The 17,567-nt window shown below is 42.2% G+C and overlaps 1 protein-coding gene across 4 annotated transcripts in view; it reads left to right on the top strand.

The window, feature by feature from the left end:
* Nucleotides 1–5,087: 5,087 nt before the first annotated feature.
* The window catches only part of DIMT1 (DIM1 rRNA methyltransferase and ribosome maturation factor), a 53,891-nt gene continuing 41,411 nt past the window's right edge, over nt 5,088–17,567 (top strand). For 3 of the 4 annotated variants that reach the window (XR_010342594.1, XR_010342593.1, XM_012462297.3), the window contains exons 1-9: nt 5,088–5,315; nt 5,661–5,734; nt 8,159–8,245; nt 11,084–11,145; nt 11,226–11,319; nt 11,405–11,454; nt 15,453–15,576; nt 16,075–16,167; nt 17,133–17,197. Coding sequence is in view for 1 of the 4 variants with exons in the window: in XM_012462297.3 (XP_012317720.3) it covers nt 5,240–5,315; nt 5,661–5,734; nt 8,159–8,245; nt 11,084–11,145; nt 11,226–11,319; nt 11,405–11,454; nt 15,453–15,576; nt 16,075–16,167; nt 17,133–17,197 (725 nt within the window). In the remaining 3 variants the exon portion in view is untranslated. Of the gene's footprint in view, nt 5,408–5,660; nt 5,735–8,158; nt 8,246–11,083; nt 11,146–11,225; nt 11,320–11,404; nt 11,455–15,452; nt 15,577–16,074; nt 16,168–17,132; nt 17,198–17,567 lie in introns of all 4 variants that reach the window. The other variant, XR_010342595.1, reaches the window with a different exon arrangement.

Here is a 17,567-nt window from a genome sequence, read left to right as displayed (position 1 = left end):
TTTCCCATCGCTCACAATTAATTAAATAAACTAAAATTATCTTGAGTGTATATGTTGACACGTTACACATTCACAATGCATTGTGAAAAAAGAGAGTTGCAAAACGTTATGTTCAGAATGTCCCACTTTTGGAAATAACTAAATGCCAAAATGCTAAGTGGGTTTATCACTAGTTGGATTGGTATTGTGACTATGCTTTATTTTCTTTTTGCTTAACTGTATCTTCTGATTTTACTGAAAGATAGTACTTCTCAAATTTTAAGTATGCATAGAATCACATGGGGATCTTGCTAAAATACAGATCAGGATTCATGTGGTCTGAGGTGAGGCTTGAGGTTCTCCATTTCTTTTTTTTTTTTTTTTTTTTTTGAGACGGAGTTTCGCTCTCGTTACCCAGGCTGGAGTGCAATGGCGCGATCTCGGCTCACCGCAACCTCCGCCTCCTGGGTTCAGGCAATTCTCCTGCCTCAGCCTCCTGAGTAGCTGGGATTACAGGCACGCGCCACCATGCCCAGCTAATTTTTTGTATTTTTAGTAGAGACGGGGTTTCACCATGTTGACCAGGATGGTCTCGATCTCTTGACCTCGTGATTCACCCGCCTCGGCCTCCCAAAGTGCTGGGATTACAGAGGTTCTCCATTTCTAAACAAATTTAGATCTTACATTTTGTGGTAGGTAGAATAAAAGATGTCCATGTCCTAATCCCAAAACCTGTGAATATGTTACTTTACAGAGCAAAAGGGATTTTTGCCAATGTAACTAAATTATCCAGGATAATCTTACTATGGGAAGATTATCCTGGATTATCCTCTAGGTCCAATGTAATCAGAGGGGTCTTTATAAGAAGGAGGCTGAAGTGTCCAAGATAGAGTAATAAATATGACAGTATAATTGATGTCAGAGGGATGCCAGGGCCATGAGCCAAGGAATGCTGAAAGCCTACAGACGCTGGAAAAGTCATGGAAACCGATTCTCTCCCACAGCCTCCAGAATAAACTCAACCATGCAAACAATTTTAGACTTCTAACCTCTGGAACTCTAAAATAATAAATATATCTTGTTTTAAGCCACTAAGTTTGTGGTAATTCACTGAAGCAGCAATAGAATACATGCTCAAAAGTTACAGGCTCTCTAATTCGCTACCCTTCATTTATTGTTTCAACTTGCATAAAATTGAGTCTTCGGCAACTATATATTATAATAAAGCTCATTCAATGTTTATAAATTAACAGAATTCCTAGAATGATTTTTGTTTCTAATAAATTGAAACAATATGTCTTTCTATAAGGACTGATTATGTAAATTATGGTATGTTTCTACAATGGAATATATTTGCTGGTAAAAATGTTGATGTAGCTTTATATTCATGAACATTAAAAGATGTTCATCAGTCGGGCGCGATGGCTCATGCCTCTAATCCGAGCACTTTAGGAGGCCAAGGCAGGTAGATCACCTGAGGTGAGGAGTTGGAGACCAGCCTGACCAACATGGAGAAACCCAGCTCCACTAAAAACACAAAAAATTAGCTGGGCGTGGTGGTGCATGCGTGTAATCCCAGCTACTTGGGAGGCTGAAGCAGGAAGATTGCTTGAACCTGGGAGGTAGAGGTTGCGGTGAGCCAACATCTCACCACTGCACTCCAGCCTGGGCAACAAGAGCAAAACTCCATCTCAAAAAAAAAAAAAGTCCATAATATTTAGTCAAGTGAAAATAAGAGGTTAGAAGAGTTTTATATATATCCAATTCACTATAAATGGTAAAATGAAACTTAAGCTTAATCGATAATATATATACAAAAAGTTTTTAAAAATATACAGCTATTTGTTAATAGATGTGAACTCTAGCTGGTGGTTTTTACTTTCTAAAATATTTTAGCATTATTTAAATGTTTTTGCAGAACAGGCGTGGTGGCTTATGCCTGTAATCCTAGCACTTTGGGAGGCCAAGGTAAGAGACTGCTTGAGGACAGGAGTTCAAGACTGGCCTGGGCAACACAGCCAGACCCCCATCTCCATTCTTTAAAAATTGTATTTGCAATGTTTAAGTGTTTTTTCTTTTTAAATTTTTTAGTGGCTATTAACTGACAAAAGTGTTTTTTCAATAATCAAAAATAATAAAATTATTTCTAGTTTGGAAAAAGGAACATAAGAATACCTAGTACTAGAAAGTAGAAGATGAAATGGGTATTTTTTTCATATTCTGCTAGTAAGAATGAAAACTGATAAAACTGTTTTAGAAGATAATTTTACGTCCCTCTAGTCCTAGCATTTTGGGAGGCTGAGGCAGGTGGATTGCCTGAGCTCAGGAGTTTGAGACCCACCTGGGCAACGAGGCAAAACCTCGACTCTACTAAAAATACAAAAAATTAGCTGGGCATGGTGGGGAGGCTGAGGCAAGAGAATTGCGTCAACCGGGAGATGGAGGTTGTAGTGAGCCGAGATCACACCACTTCACTCCAGCCTAGGCGACAGAATGAGATTCTGTGGAAAAAAAAATTTTTTTTTTGTATCAAAAGAATCCTGCTGTGTCGCCTAGGCTGGTCGTGAACACCTTGGCCTCTCAAAGTCTTGGGATTACAGCTGTGAGCCACCATTTTCTTTTTCTTTATCTTATTTTTTATTTATTTAATTTTTTTGAGACAGAGTCTCACTCTGTGGCCCAGGCTAGAGTGCAATGGCACCATCTCAGCTCACCGCAACCTCTGCCTCCCAGGTTCAAGCAATTCTCTACCTCAACCTCCCAAGCAGCTGAGATTACAGGTGTGTGCCACCACGCCTGGCTAATTTTTGTATTTTTAGTAGAGACAGAGTTTCACCATCTTGGCCAGGTTGGTCTTGAGCTCCTGACCTTATGATCCACCCACTTCAACCTCCCAAAGTGGTGGGATTACAGGTATGAGCCACCACACTCAGCCTACCATTTTTGTTTTGTTTGTTTGTTTGTTTTAGAGATGGGGTCTCACTATGTTGCCCAGGCTGGAGTGCAGTGGCTATTCACAGGCACAATCCCACTACTGATCAGCATAGGAGTTTTGACCTGCTCCATTTCCGACCAGGGCCAGTTCACCCCTCCTTAGGCAACCTGGTGGAACCCCCTCCTGGGAGATCACCATATTGATGCCGAACTTCGTGCGGACACACCATCGGCATAGCGCACTACAGCCCAGAACTCCTGGATTCAAGCGATCCTCCAGCCTCAGCCTCCTGAGTAGCTGGCACTACAGGCATGCACCACTGTGCCTGGCATTTTCAAAACATAATATTTGAGGCTGGGCACAGTAACTCACTCCTGTAATCCCAGCACTTTGGGAGGCTAAGTTAGGAGGACCACTTGAGGCCAGTTCAAGACCAGCCTGGGCAACATGGTGAAAACCCATCTCTACTAAAAATACAAAAATTAAATGGGCAAGGTGGTGTATGCCTGTCGTCTCAGCTACTTGGGAGGCTGATGTAGGAGGATTTCTTGAGACCAGAAGGCGGAGGTTGCAGTGAACTGAGATCATGCACTACACTCCATCCTGGGTGACAGATTGAGACTGTCTCAAAAAAAACAAAACAAAACCAAAACACCCAAAACCAACAACAACAATAACAAATCACACACAGGGTTCTGTGTCATGTTCATCCCTTTTTTTTTTTTTTTTTAAGACAGAGTCTCACTCTGTCATCCAGGATGGTGCAATCTTGGCTCACTACACATTCTCGGGCTTAAGCAATGCTCCCACCTCAGCCTCCCAAGTAGCTGAGACTACAGGCCTGCACCACCATGCCTGGCTAATTTTTGTATTTTTTTGTAGAGACAGGGTCTCACTTTGTTGCCCAGGCTGATCTCAAACTTCTCAGCTCAAGTGATCTGGCTGCCTTGGCCTCCCAAAGTGCTGGGATTACAGGCATGAGCCACCTCGTCAGGCCATGTTCATCCTATTAACATTTGGCGGTGCCTAGCACAGTGTAAGACTTTTTAGAATTGTGGAATAACAATGATTAATGAAATTAAACATATAGTTGAAGATGCTATTAGGGTATACAAGATTTTTTTCCTGATTTAGAACTACATCAAAGAAAGAAGGGCCTAAGACCAAGGTTTGGGAATATACCCAATGAATTGCTCAAAAGAGAGTTGGCTTTAGTAATGGTAGGAAGAAGTTATTTCTTCAACGAAATAGAATACACACAGATAAATTTAAAACTGAGAGCCATTACACTAGCTGGCAAAACAGATGTGGATATCGTGGCCCTGGTACTCACGCAGTTTATAATCAGGTGCACTGTCCTATCACAATGCCCAATATGTTCTTATTATCGTATTTACAGCGTTTTGGAATTTCTGTCCATCTCTCTCAATAGAATAAATTTTGAGGTAAGTTTCTTATTTAACTTAGAATCCCCAGCAGTGTCTGATACACAGTTGGAGCTCAGTAAATGTATATGGAGTGAGTGAATGACGAGGGACAAAAGGAATTTGTTGAATTATTGGTTGAATGAATCAAATAAGTGTCTAGGATTCACGGGCTGTCTTCTGCACGATAAACTTCATTCTGTGGGTCTGAGTTTCTCCTGGTTCCCAATTATGTGTCTTTTTGTGGATTATCTACTCTGTAGCTAGACTTTTGCATTTGTTCAAGATATTCTTCTATTCCTAATAGAAGCAACCCTAGCGAAACCAGACGTCAAATCTTTCCCCAGTTCTTTTCCCCAGGGCAAGTAGCGAAAAATGCATTCCCATAAAATAGCAAGCGAATCTCAAACCCCGGGTTTCCTACCCCCACAAGCTGCAGGGGGAAAAAGGAGCGAGGCACGTGAATACTTCTTTGGACCTCGGCGATACCAGAACCCGGCCTTCTAAAGCATCCATAGTCTTAACCTCATTATATAACTTAAACCGCCTTCGCAACACCGAGAGAACCACACCAAAACCTCATCCAGCTCTGGTTGGGACAAGGACTTCAGCCCCAGACTGAGGTGCTCCGTAGGGCGGTGTCTTCTGGGATCTGTAGGCTCCCGCGGTTCGGCTTTCCTTGCTCGGTGACTCCAATTCCCGGCAGCCACTGGGGTCCAAGGTCCGCCTTCTTTCTGGGGGAGGAACCCTCACGAGAAGGGGCGGACCCTTGCTTTTCCGTGGCGTGGGCCGGAATGTTGCGGGCGGCGCTGGACTACGGTTACCACGTGGTGGCTTTCTCACGCTAGCCCACTTTGGTCCTCCTTGACGTCCTGGGCCTGTGGGCTCGCTTCCTGTCGAGATGCCGAAGGTCAAATCAGGGGCTATCGGCCGCCGCGGGCGGCAGGAGCAGCACCGGAAGCTCAAGAGCGCTGGAGGTGAGGATCCCCTCGAGGAAGCTGGCGTCCGATCAGGTCTTCTGGCAGGACCAAGCCTGGGGTGCGGACCGAGACCTGATCCTCGGAGGCCGGTCAGTACCCGCTCCCGTGAGGGCGGAAGACCGGGTGGGTCACTGAGCCGGCCGCAGGCCCTGCACGTCGCCGCTGGCCTCCTTTCCGGCTGGAGGATGAACTTTATAAGAGTTTGTCAGTCCTGGCGCAGGGACGTTTCATGGCCCTGGTTGGCGCAGAAATCTTCCCCCTACCCATCCAGCTTTCTTCTCTGCGACAGTCTAATATCTCATCTCAGTAGGAAAATTAAGGCTGTTTCGTGTTTTCTTACAGGACTTATGTTCAACACGGGAATTGGGCAGCACATTTTGAAAAATCCTCTCATTATTAACAGCATTATCGATAAGGTGGGTGTGGAAGAGGAAAGGGAGAGAGTTGTTGGTTTATTAATTTTATTCCTATGAATACATAAGCGCAGAAAGTCTGCCTGCCATAAAATAGATGCTCTGTAAATATTTGTTGAATGAATCAAATAATTGTCTAGAATTCACCGGCTGTCTTCCGTATGATAAGCTTCATTCTGTGGGTCTGAGTTTCTCCTGGTTCCCAATTCTGTGTCTTTTTATGGATTATTTACTTTATAGCTGGACTTTTGTATTTGTTCAAGATAATTCTTTTTCTTTTTCTTTTCTTTTTTTTTTTGATCGAGTTTTGCTCTTGTTGCCCAGGCTGGAGTGCAGTGGTGAAATCTCAGCTCACTGCAACCTCCACCTCTGGGTTCAGGCGATTCTCCTGCCTCAGCCTCCCCAGTAGGGGGGATTACAGCCATGTGCCACCATGCCCGGCTAATTTTTTGTATTTTTAGCAGAGACAGGGTTTCTCCGTGTTGGTCAGGCTGGTCTCGAACTCTGGACCTCAGGTGATCTGCCCACCTCGGCATCCCACAATGCTGGGATTACAGGCATAAGCCACTGCACCTGCCCTATTCTTCTATTTCTAATACCCTTTTTGATCACTTTTAGTTTTTTTTTTTTTTTAATTGCATTTTAGGTTTTGGGGTATATGTGAAGAACATGCAAGATTGTTGCATAGGTGCATACGTGGCAGTGTGATTTGCTGCCTTCCTCCCCTTCACCTATATCTGGCATTTCTCCCCATGCTATCTCTCCCCAACTCCCTACCCCCCGCTGTCCGTCCCCTATTTCCCCCCAACAGACCCCAGTGTGTAGTGCTCCCCTCCCTGTGTCCATGTGTTCTCATTGTTCAACACCCGCCTATGAGTGAGAACATGCGGTGTTTTATTTTGTGTTCTTGTGTCAGTTTGCTGAGAATGATGGTTTCCAGGTTCATCCATGTCCCTACAAAGGACGCGAACTCATCGTTTTTGATGGCTGCATAATATTCCATGGTGTATATGTGCCACATTTTCCCTGTCCAGTCAATGGGCATTTGGGTTGGTTCCAGATCTTTGCTATTGTAAACTAAACTTCATATGGAACCAAAAGAGAGCCTGCATAGCCAAGTCAATTCTAAGCAAAAAGAACAAAGCGGGAGGCATCACACTACCAGACATCAAACTATACTACAAGGCTACAGTAATCAAAACAGCTTGGTACTACTACCAAAACAGAGATATAGACCAATGCAACAGAACAGAGGCCTTGGAGGCAGTACAACATATCTACAACCATCCGATCTTTGACAAACCTGACAAAAACAAGCAATGGGGAAAGGATTCCCTGTTTAATAAATGGTGTTGGGAAAACTGGCTAGCTATATGGAGAAAACAGAAACTGGACCCCTTCCTGACACCTTACACTAAAATTAACTCCAGATGGATTAAAGACTTAAACATAAGACCTAACACCATAAAAACCATAGAAGAAAATCTAGGCAGAACCATTCAGGACATAGGCATAGGCAAGGACTTCATGACCAAAACACCAAAAGCATTGGCAACAAAAGCCAAAATAGACTTTTAGTTTTTATGTACTTCATCTATTTATGTCTAAGCCACACATTAGAAAGTTTGTTTCCCAGAAAAATATGTAGTATCATGTATAAATTATTTGGTGTATTCCAGTGCCACATATAAATTACTTGAAGTATTACTCCTGTCTGGGTTATTGATGTTCTCTTATGGTTATGGATGATTGGGTGCTAGGAAATGAAATATACATGGTGCAGAGTACACTTGTGGTTACAAGCAAAGAAAGCAGCCTGGAGCTTTACACAGAAAGAGCATTACGTAGTTAAAGATCTTGTCAGGCTTCATGTCATTTGAAAAATGAGAAAAAAAAATGAAGGTTGGTGTTCCATTTTAACCTTTTTAGCTTATAGTTTCCTTTGAGCATCTAATGAAAGCTGTGGCCCTAGAATATTATAGCTGTGTGCAAACATTCAGTTTTATGTACAGTTTCTGCTCTTCTGTGTCCTTGAAACCACACATGGGTTGAGAATTGAAAAATCCTCATCCAACACGTACAATCCTTTCCCGTTTGAACTTGTTAATATGAACAGAGAAGGTAACAAGAGGCTATTGGAATATTTCTAGATAGAAAGCAGAATGCCAATCCCAGAAATGCTGTTCCTGCTTTTCTGACTTCTAAAGTTGAGCAGTATTCCTTCAGGTTAGGAGAGGTCTTAGATTTTCATTTACACCAAATGTTATTAAAGTAATTTTGTTAACCACATAGATCATAAAGAAATCTAAAAATGGAGTCAGAGTAAAAGCTTTTATTGGAGCACATATAAGTAAAGATGCTCAGGTGTAAATTAGCTTCTGTGTTCTGATGTGCCAGAATAGCTAAAATGGCTGTGCTTACTTTTAGGCTGCCTTAAGACCAACTGATGTGGTGCTAGAAGTTGGACCTGGAACTGGCAACATGACTGTAAAGTTGTTAGAAAAGGCAAAAAAGGTAAAAAGGGGATTTAATGTTTGGTATCACAAATGACTACGTTAGCAAGCTCAGCTGGTTTACAATCTGTTTTAACTAATTGCAGTTATTTTAGTAGTAACTGTAAGGTTTGTTCTTGCCGAATTTAAAAGGAAGAAACTGAGGCCAACACAAGAAGATCCAATATGAAGGGTTTATTCAGGCTCCCGGGCGAGGTTCTGCGGTCCGACAGGAGGGGCCGGAGAAGTCACGTGGACTCCTCTCAGACGTGGAGTTTTATAGGGAGTGAAGGAGCTCGATTGGTTGTGGGAGAGCAGAACTACTATTGGATAAGGTTACAAGCCTTTGTTTGCATACAGAACTTGGCTGCTATTGGTTAGAATTACTCAGCTGCTATTGGCTAGAAAGACTTGGCTGCTATTGGCTAGAAAGACTCGGCTGCTATTGGCTAGAAAGACTTGGCTACTATTGGCTAGAATCACAAGACCCCTCTTGCATAGTGGGTTCTTTAAGGGAAAGCCAGGCTGTGTGAGAAAGGGAGAAGGGAACATGCCAGAGCATGTCCGAGCTTTCGGACAAAAGGTGAGGGGGGTGTGCGTCCAAGCTCCCGGCAACCGGCCTTACAGTAACTCCTGATCCCTTGTTAGAAATTTTGTCTTAGAAAACGTGAGATATTTCAGTCAGGAAAACAGAAACCAGGTTAGGTATTTCAACAGGGAATTTTTTTTTTTTTTTTTTTTTTTTTTGAGAGGGAGTTTCATTCTGCCCAGGCTGAAGCGCAGTGATGCAATCCCAGCTCACAGCAACCTTTGCCTCCTGGGTTCAAGAGATTCTCCTGCCTCAGCCTCCTGAGTAGCTGAGATTACAGGCACCTGCCACCACACCTGGCTAATTTTTGTATTTTTAGTAGAGATGGGGTTTCACCATATTGGCCAGAGTGGTCTCAAACTTCTGGCCTCAAGTGATCCACCCATCTCAGTATCCCAAAGTTCTGGGATTGGGGCTGAGTGCAGTGGCTTATGCCTGTAATCCCAGCACTTTGGGAGGCTAAGGCAGGCAGATCACAAAGTCAGGAATTCAAGACCAGCCTGACCAACATGGTGAAACGCCATCTCTACTAAAAATACAAAAAAAAAAAAAATTAGCTGGGTGTGGTAGCATGAGTCTGTAATCCCAGCTACTTGAGAGGCTGAGGCAGGAGAATCACTTGAACGCAGGAGGCAGAGGTTGCAGTGAGCTGAGACAGAACCATTGCACTCTAGTCTGGGCAACAGAGCAAGACTCTGACTCAAAAAACAACAACAATAAATTGCTGGGATTATAGGCATGAAGCACTATGCCCAGTCTCAACAGGGAATTTAGGAAGGAAATACCCAAGCCCTCTCCCTTGTACCCTGGTGCCTTTCACTGGCCAATTCGAACCAGACGTTGAAAGGTAAGGGAGCTGGACTGCATTATCTACAGAATGCAGAGAAAAGTCAATAATAGACCTGGGAGGGAGCCTTTCTCAATGGCTCACACCTGCAATCCCAGCATTTTGGGAGGCTGAGGTGGGTGGATGGCTTGAGCCCAGGAGTTCGAGACCAGCCTGGGCAACATGGTGAAACCCCATCTCTACAAAAAATTGTCCTGGTGTGGTGGTACACACCTGTGGTCCCTGTTGCTCAGGAAGGTGGGGTGGGAGGATTGCTTGAGCCCAAGACTTCTAGGCAGCAGTAGTGACCTATGATAGTGCTGCTGCACTCCAGTCTGGGTAACAGAGTGAGACCCCATCTCTTAAAAAAAATTTTGTTTAAATAAAAATAAAAGAAGTCAGTGAAACCTCAGCTGAAATTGCAATAAAATTTCAATTTCAGCCTTATTTGACATCCACTTTCACTTACTTGAAAAGTTATCTATGTCATGTATTCTGTATCTCAGTAGATGTAACATACTAATAGTAAGAGTGATTGCATTGTACACCCCTCTCTGACAACACTGACTGCATGGCCATATGGTGTATTTTTACCATCATCTGTTCGATTACAAAGCATAGAGACAGATGAAACATGATTCTATTGATTATATGGGTAGAACTCTCACATAATCTGGTTGTCTACTTTTCTGGGTGGTGGTTTTTGTTTGCTTTTTTGAGATGGAGTGCCACTGTTGCCTGGGCTGGAGTGCAGTGATGCAATCTCAGCTCACTGCACCCTCCACCTCCCGGTTTTAAGTGATTCTCCTGCCTCAGCCTCCCAAATAGCTGGGATTACAGGCACCCACCACTACGCCCAGCTAATTTTTTGTATTTTTAGTAGAGATGGGGTTTTATCATGTTGGCCAAGCTGGTCTCGAACTCCTGACCTCATGATTTGCCTGCCTTGGCCTCCCAAAGTGCTGGCATTATAGGTGTGAGCCACTGCACCAGGCCGGTATTTGTTATTTGAAGTAGGAGAGTACAATTGAAGGAATATTGATGGTTGAAATGCGAAAAGAAGACGGACATGTTGGCGGGTGCATGCCAAGGCGGGTGCATCACCTGATGTCAAGAGTTTGAGACCAGCCTGACCAACGTAGAGAAACCCGTCTCTACTAAAAATACAAAACTAGCCAGGCGTGGTGGTGCATGCTTGTAATCCTAGCCACTCAGGAGGCTGAGGCATGAGAATCACTTGAACCTGGGAGGTGGAGTTTACGGTGAGCTGAGATCCCACCACAGCACTCCAGCCTGGGCAACAAGAGCAAGACTCTGTCTCAAAAAAAAAAAAAAAAAAAAAAAGGGAAAATAAAGTTTGTCACATAAATCATGTAAGAGTTCCTATTGGGATAACAATAAGAGATTTATATTCCAATTAACCTAAATAATTTTTTTTTAATTAGGTTGTTGCTTATGAACTTGACCCAAGGCTAGTAGCTGAACTTCACAAAAGAGTTCAGGGCATGTGAGTATACCTAATAGAATTAAAGTGCATTTCGATCTTATGAAACAATATTCTTTTTACATCTCTTTTTTTTTCGTTAGGCCTGTGGCCAGCAAACTTCAAGTACTGGTGGGTGATGTGTTGAAAACAGATTTGCCATTCTTTGATGCTTGTGTGGCAAATTTGCCTTATCAGGTATGTCCTCACATTTTCAGGAACATCATACTAAGTGTTTCTCTGATGTGTCTTTCCCAGAAATAACTAGTTAATTCTCTTACAGATCTCTTCACCTTTTGTCTTCAAGCTGTTGCTACATCGACCTTTTTTCAGGTTTGTGACAAAAGACTAGAGTTACTGCCAAATTTTAGAAGGTCTTAGAATTCAGGTGGTGAACATAGCCAAAAATGAAAGTCAGGTCAGTTGAAAAACTACTGAAGAAGTTTTGTAGAAAATGTTGATTTATATGGAGGTCTTTCTCTCTTTTTAATTGAGAGGTTATTTGGGGGCAGTGTGCCGGAAGTCCTGCTTCTGATACCAGACAGCCTTTCCCTATTTTTGAATCTTCCTGCCATTAAGCCTAGGTTAGATTTGTTATTACCTTATGTCTAGACAATTGCAGTGGTTTCCTAACTGGTCTCTAGTATGAGAGGTCTTCAAAAAGTTCATGGAAAGTGTGTATTATGAAAAAACTATTCATGGATTTCAATTTTTTTTTTTTACACCAAAATAAACTCTGTACTAACCAAACAGAATCTAGTTAGTGTGAGGCACTGATAAGGAGAAGGCATCAGTTTGAAAAGAGCCCCTATCAGAGCAACATGAATTCTGCTTAAAGTGAAGAATAAATATCCAATTTATAGTGAAGCTTGGTTGGAAGAATAGTGAAATCACTGATGCTCTACAAAAAGTTTATAGGGACATTGTCCCAAAGAATTCGTGGTTTATAAATGGATAACTCATTTTAAGAAGGGATGAGACAGTGTTGAAGAAGCAGCCTGCAGTGGCAGACCATCCACATCAATTTGTGGGAACCATTCATCTCGTTTGTTCCCTAAGTGATGAAGAACAACATTTAACAGCACAAACAATAGCCAACACCATAAACATCTCAGTTGGTTCAGCTTACACAATTCTGACTGCAAAATTAAAGTTAAACAAACTTTCTACTTGATGGATGCGAAAACCATCATACCCTCTCTTCTGAAAGATCTTATGAAAAAACAAAACAAAAAACATACTCAAATCAGCTGCAGATAAAAGCAGAGCTTCTAGTGAAAATTTTATATAACTGGGATCAAAATCCTGAAATATAGTCGGGCGCAATGACTCACGCCTCTAATAGTAGCACTTTGGGAGCCAAAGCAGGCACATCACTTGAGGTCAGGAGACCAGTCTGTCTAGCATGGTGAAACCTTGTCTCTACTAAAAATATAAAAATTAGCTGGGCATTGTGATGGGCGCCTGTAATCCCAGCTACTTGGGAGGCTGAGGCAGGGGAATCACTTGAACCCAGGAGGTAGAGGTTGCAGTGAGCTGAGATTGCGCCACTGCACTCCATACTCCAGCCTGGGCAACAGAGTGAGACTGTCAAAATAAAAACAAAAACAAAAAAACAAGATCCTGAAACATTTATTCAAAGAATTATAACAGAGGTGAATTATGGCTTTACCAGCGTGATCCTAAAGACAAAGCACAAAGTAATGCCTACCCAGAGGCAGAAGGGGTCCAGTCAAAGCAAACGTAGACCAGTCAAGAGCAAAGGTCACAGCAAATTTTTTTTGGAATGCTCCAGGCGTTTTGCTTGCTGACTTTCTTTAGGACCAAAGAATGATAACATCTGCTTATTACAAGAGTGTTTTGAGAAAGTTAGCTAAAGATGTAGCAGAATAACTCCCTGGAAAGCTTCCCCAGAGATTCCCCCACTATAATACTTCCACTCCTTCCTCTCATCAAATGAGGGCAGTTTTTTGAGTTTCAATGGGAAATGGTTAGCCGTCCACCTTACAGTCCTGATTTGGCTTCTTCTGGCCTCTTTTCTTTTTATTTTTTGAGACAGTCTTGCTCTGGCACCCAGGCTGGAGAGCAGTGATGTGATCTGCACTGACTACAGCCTCGACTTCCTGGGCTGAAGCATTCCTCCCACCTCAGCCTCCCAAGTAGCTGAGATTACAGGCATGTGCCACCACACCCAGCTAATTTTTGTATTTTTTTAGAGACGGATCTCGCCATGTTGCCCAGGCTGGTCTCGCACTCCTGAGCTCAAGCTCTCTGTCCGCCTCAGCCTCCTCAAATCCTGGGATTATTACAGGCATGAACCACCGTACCTGGCCCTACTGATTTATTTTCATTTCCTAATCTTAAAAAATCTTGAAAGGGCACCCTTTTTTCTTCAGTTAATAATGTAAAATAAAGACTGCATTGACATGGCTAAATTCCCCAGAGCCTCGGTTTTTTTGTTATAGACTAAAAGACTGGAATCATCACTTACAAAAGTGTCTTGAACTTGATGGAGCTTATGTTGATTAATAAAGTTTATGTTTTTTTTTTTTTTTTGAGACAGGCTGGAGTGCCGTGGTGAGATGTCAGCTGACTGCAGCCTCAGCCCCCCTGGGCTGGGCTCATGTGATTCTCCTACCTCAGCCTTCTTTCTGAGTAGCTGGGATTACAGGGGTGTACCAGCATGCCTTGCTAATTTTTGTATATTTTTTAGAGACAGGGTCTCACCATGTTGCCCAGGCTGGTCTTGAACTCCTGAGCTCAAGTGATCTGCCAGCCTTGGCCTCCTAAAGTGCTGTGATTATACTTACGTGCTACCACGCCTAGGCTTATTTTTATCTTTTAACTCAATATTTCCATGAACTTTGAAGTCACTTTCTACATTGTATACTAGTGGCTTTCAAACTGCAAGTCAAAAACTGTTTAGTGGTTATAAAATTAATGAGTCATGAGCATCCTTTTTCTTTTCTTTTTTTTTTAATTTTTAAAAATTAAAAAAAATAAAGACGGGGTTTCACCATGTTGGTCAGGCTGATCTTGAACTCTTGACCTCAGGTGATCCGCCCGCCTTGGCCTCCAAAGTGCTTGGATTACAAGTGTGAGCCATCACACCCAGTCTTTTTTTTCCTTTTTTTAAATAACATGGAATAGAATATATCAGAGGGTAGGGCCAGGCGCCGTGGCTCACGCCTGTAATTCCAGCACTTTGGGAGGCCGAGGTGGGTAGATCACCTGAGGTCAGGAGTTCAACAGCCTGGCCAGCATGGCAAAACCCTGTCTCTACTAAAAATACAAAAATTAGCCGGGCATGGTGGCACATGCCTGTAATCCCAGCCACTAGTGGGACTGAGGCAGGAGGATCGCTTGAGCTGGGAGGCAGAGGTTGCAGTGAGCCGAGATCGTGCCACTGCACTCCAGCCTAGACAACAGAGCAAGACTCTGTCTCAAAATAATTAAATACACACACACACAGGCATTTGTGGCTTGGGTTACAGTGCCAAATGTATTTTTTAGTATGACTCGTCAAAAGTTTGAATGTCAAGTACAGCTTTGAAGATGTTCTTCTGTTTGTTAACCCTTAGAAAGTCTCCCCGTTGCCTGCTGATTAAAAAAGTCTACATCTTTTGGCTAGGTGTGATGGCTCATGCCTGTAATCCCAGCACTTTGGGAGGCTGAGGTGGACAGAACACTTGAGGTCAGGAGTTTGAGACCAGCCTGGCTAACGTGGTAAAACCCCGTCTCTACTAAAAATACAAAAAATAGCCAGGCATGGTGGCATGCGCCTGTAATCCCAGCTACTCGGGAGGCTGAGGCACGAGAATTGCTTGACCCTAGGAGGCAGAGGTAGCAGTGACCGAGATCACACCATTGCACTCCAGCCTGGGCCACAAGAGCGAAACTCCGTCTCAAAAAAAAAAAGTCTACATCTTTTAACCTGTCAAATCAAGGAGACATTGAACATCACAATCTGCCTCTTCAGCATTACTTCTTCCTTAAAGGTGTTTGCTACCTGATATATTTCTACTGAAACAATTTTGTTTCACTTTTTGTTTTCATAGAAGAGGTGATGGACTAGTGCTGGTTTGAAATACCTTCTTATTTATTGAGAGCTTACATTTGCAAGCTATGTTGGGGTGAGCAGTACAGCCATTATAAAAACAAAGCCTGTGGTCTCATTCTGTGGCAATAAAACAAAGGTTGAAAGTGTTCTCCTACCGTATAATCAGCTGCCAGTGCTTTGGTATTTCTCTACTAAGAAAATTCATTGCAGTGAAAATTCATTTATAGTTGACAATGACCATTTTCTTTATTCTTTTCTGCTTTCTTTTCAGATGTGCTATACTTATGTTTCAAAGAGAATTTGCCCTCCGACTGGTTGCAAAACCTGGAGATAAGTTATACTGCAGACTCTCAATTAATACACAGCTGTTGGCACGTGTGGACCATCTAATGAAAGTAAGTGAATTTTGTTTCTTTCTCTTTTTTCTGAGACACAGTCTTGCTTTGTCACCTAGGCTGCAGTGTAGTGGCTCACTGCACTCTCTGCCTCCCAGACTCAAGCAGTCCTCTCACCTCAGTTCCTAAGTAGCTGGGACTAGAGGTGTGCATCACTACGCCTGGCTAATTTTTGTTTTTTTATTCACCTGGGTGCAGGTGAGGGTAAGGCCGAAAAGGGCATTAGCCCAGTTTTTGGTATTTTTTAATAGACATAGGGTTTCACTATGTTGCCCAGGTTGTTCTTGAACTCCTGGGCTCAATGATCCATCTGACTTGGCCTCCCAAAATGCTGGGATTATAGATGTGAGCCACAGCACCTGGCCAGTGATTATTATTGAAATAATCTAGCTTAACTCATCCTTGAACATCTAGTTGTATCTTCTGTGAGGATAGCATCTTTGGTTACTAAATAAAAGTTGCCTTTGAGAGTACTATGAAATACTTTTTCATTAACAGGTTGGAAAGAATAACTTCAGACCACCACCCAAGGTGGAATCCAGTGTTGTAAGGATAGAACCTAAGAATCCACCACCACCCATCAATTTTCAGGTGAGGTTAAAATACTAGCTCATTCACTAAAGGAAAAAAAAGAAGTCCAGGCTGGAAGATGTGTGTCTATAGCAGCAGAAAAAATATTAAGTCAACCTAAATATCCAAACATAGGGAAATGTTAATTAACACACATCCCTGTGCTGAAGGAGATGGAATAATTTGATACAAAGTAGTTATGAAGTGAGACCCAGTCTCGAAAAAAAAAAAGATTGACTAAAACTTGGAAAACAAGGTTAAATAAAAATGGTTGTTTTAAAGTAATATTATGGGTAACATGTTTTAATCATAATTGTTTCTGAGATTTAAAAACAAGAAAGACCACTTCAGGTAAAACCTTACTAGTCATATTAGAGAAAAATACGATTGTGTGTGTGGTCATCTGGTGATAAATGGAGTGGTTCATCAATAACTCCTTCAAGGAGGTTTAGGTGTGTTACACAAGCCTTATCTGAAGTCATGTCTGTTTTGAATCTAATTTTTGAAAATGATTCTTAGATTTAAATAAATAGTGCCATATTCTTTGTTCAGATGTGGGACAATTTTGTTTTTCTCCCACCTTCATTTTTTAAGATGGGGTTTCACTATGTTGCCTAGGCTTACCTTGAACTTTTGGTCTCCAGTGATCCTCCCACCTCAGCCTCCTGAGTAGCTGGTACTAAAGGCATGCACCACTTTGCCTGCCTTTATTTTTTCCAATTAAAGAAAAATATTGTCATGCTTTGACGCTTGTCAAAAAAAATTCTGAGGAAAAGACATATTCAGTTAAATGCACCAAACTGCAAAAATCAAGTGTATGTCTTACTTTTACATATGTGTGCCAGTCAGATGAAGATACAGAACATTTTGTTCATTTTAGAAATTTCCCTTCAATTTTATATATTAAAAAAAATAATAATACCTAGCAGGCATAGACAAGAACGAGAAGTTTGTAATTTGAAGAAAATATCTATCTTCTATTTCAGGAATGGGATGGTCTAGTAAGGATAACCTTTGTTAGGAAAAACAAGACACTCTCTGCTGCATTTAAGTAAGTATTTCACTAATTTCTAATGTATAAAGGACCAGTGCTCCATATACTGTGCTAGAATTTGGTCCAAGTGTAAACATTATGGGTCCGAGACAAACTTTACCTTTTTAACTGTCTTTGGACCTTGGGAGGCAGGAGAACTTAATGAAGTTTGCTGGAGTTGACAGTCAGATAAGGTTTTCTGGTAAAACAGGAAAACACTCTCAAACTCTGACCATACATCAGCTCTAGTTTTTTGTTGGAAAAACGAGGTGATGATGGACCCCTTCCACACTTAATGAAGGATATGTGTCATCTTATTAACCTGGGAAAATGCAACACATCAATTTGGGGTTCAAGGGTGAAAGAGAGGTGTGAGACAGTTTTAGAG

The sequence above is a fragment of the Aotus nancymaae genome, unplaced genomic scaffold, assembly GCF_030222135.1.
Source record: "Aotus nancymaae isolate 86718 unplaced genomic scaffold, 86718_ANA_hifiasm-v0.15.2.pri h1tg000014l, whole genome shotgun sequence".
Taxonomy (NCBI): Eukaryota; Metazoa; Chordata; class Mammalia; order Primates; family Aotidae; genus Aotus; species Aotus nancymaae.
The sequence above is the reverse complement of the archived record's forward strand: the minus strand, read 5'-3'. Positions and strand labels throughout refer to the sequence as shown.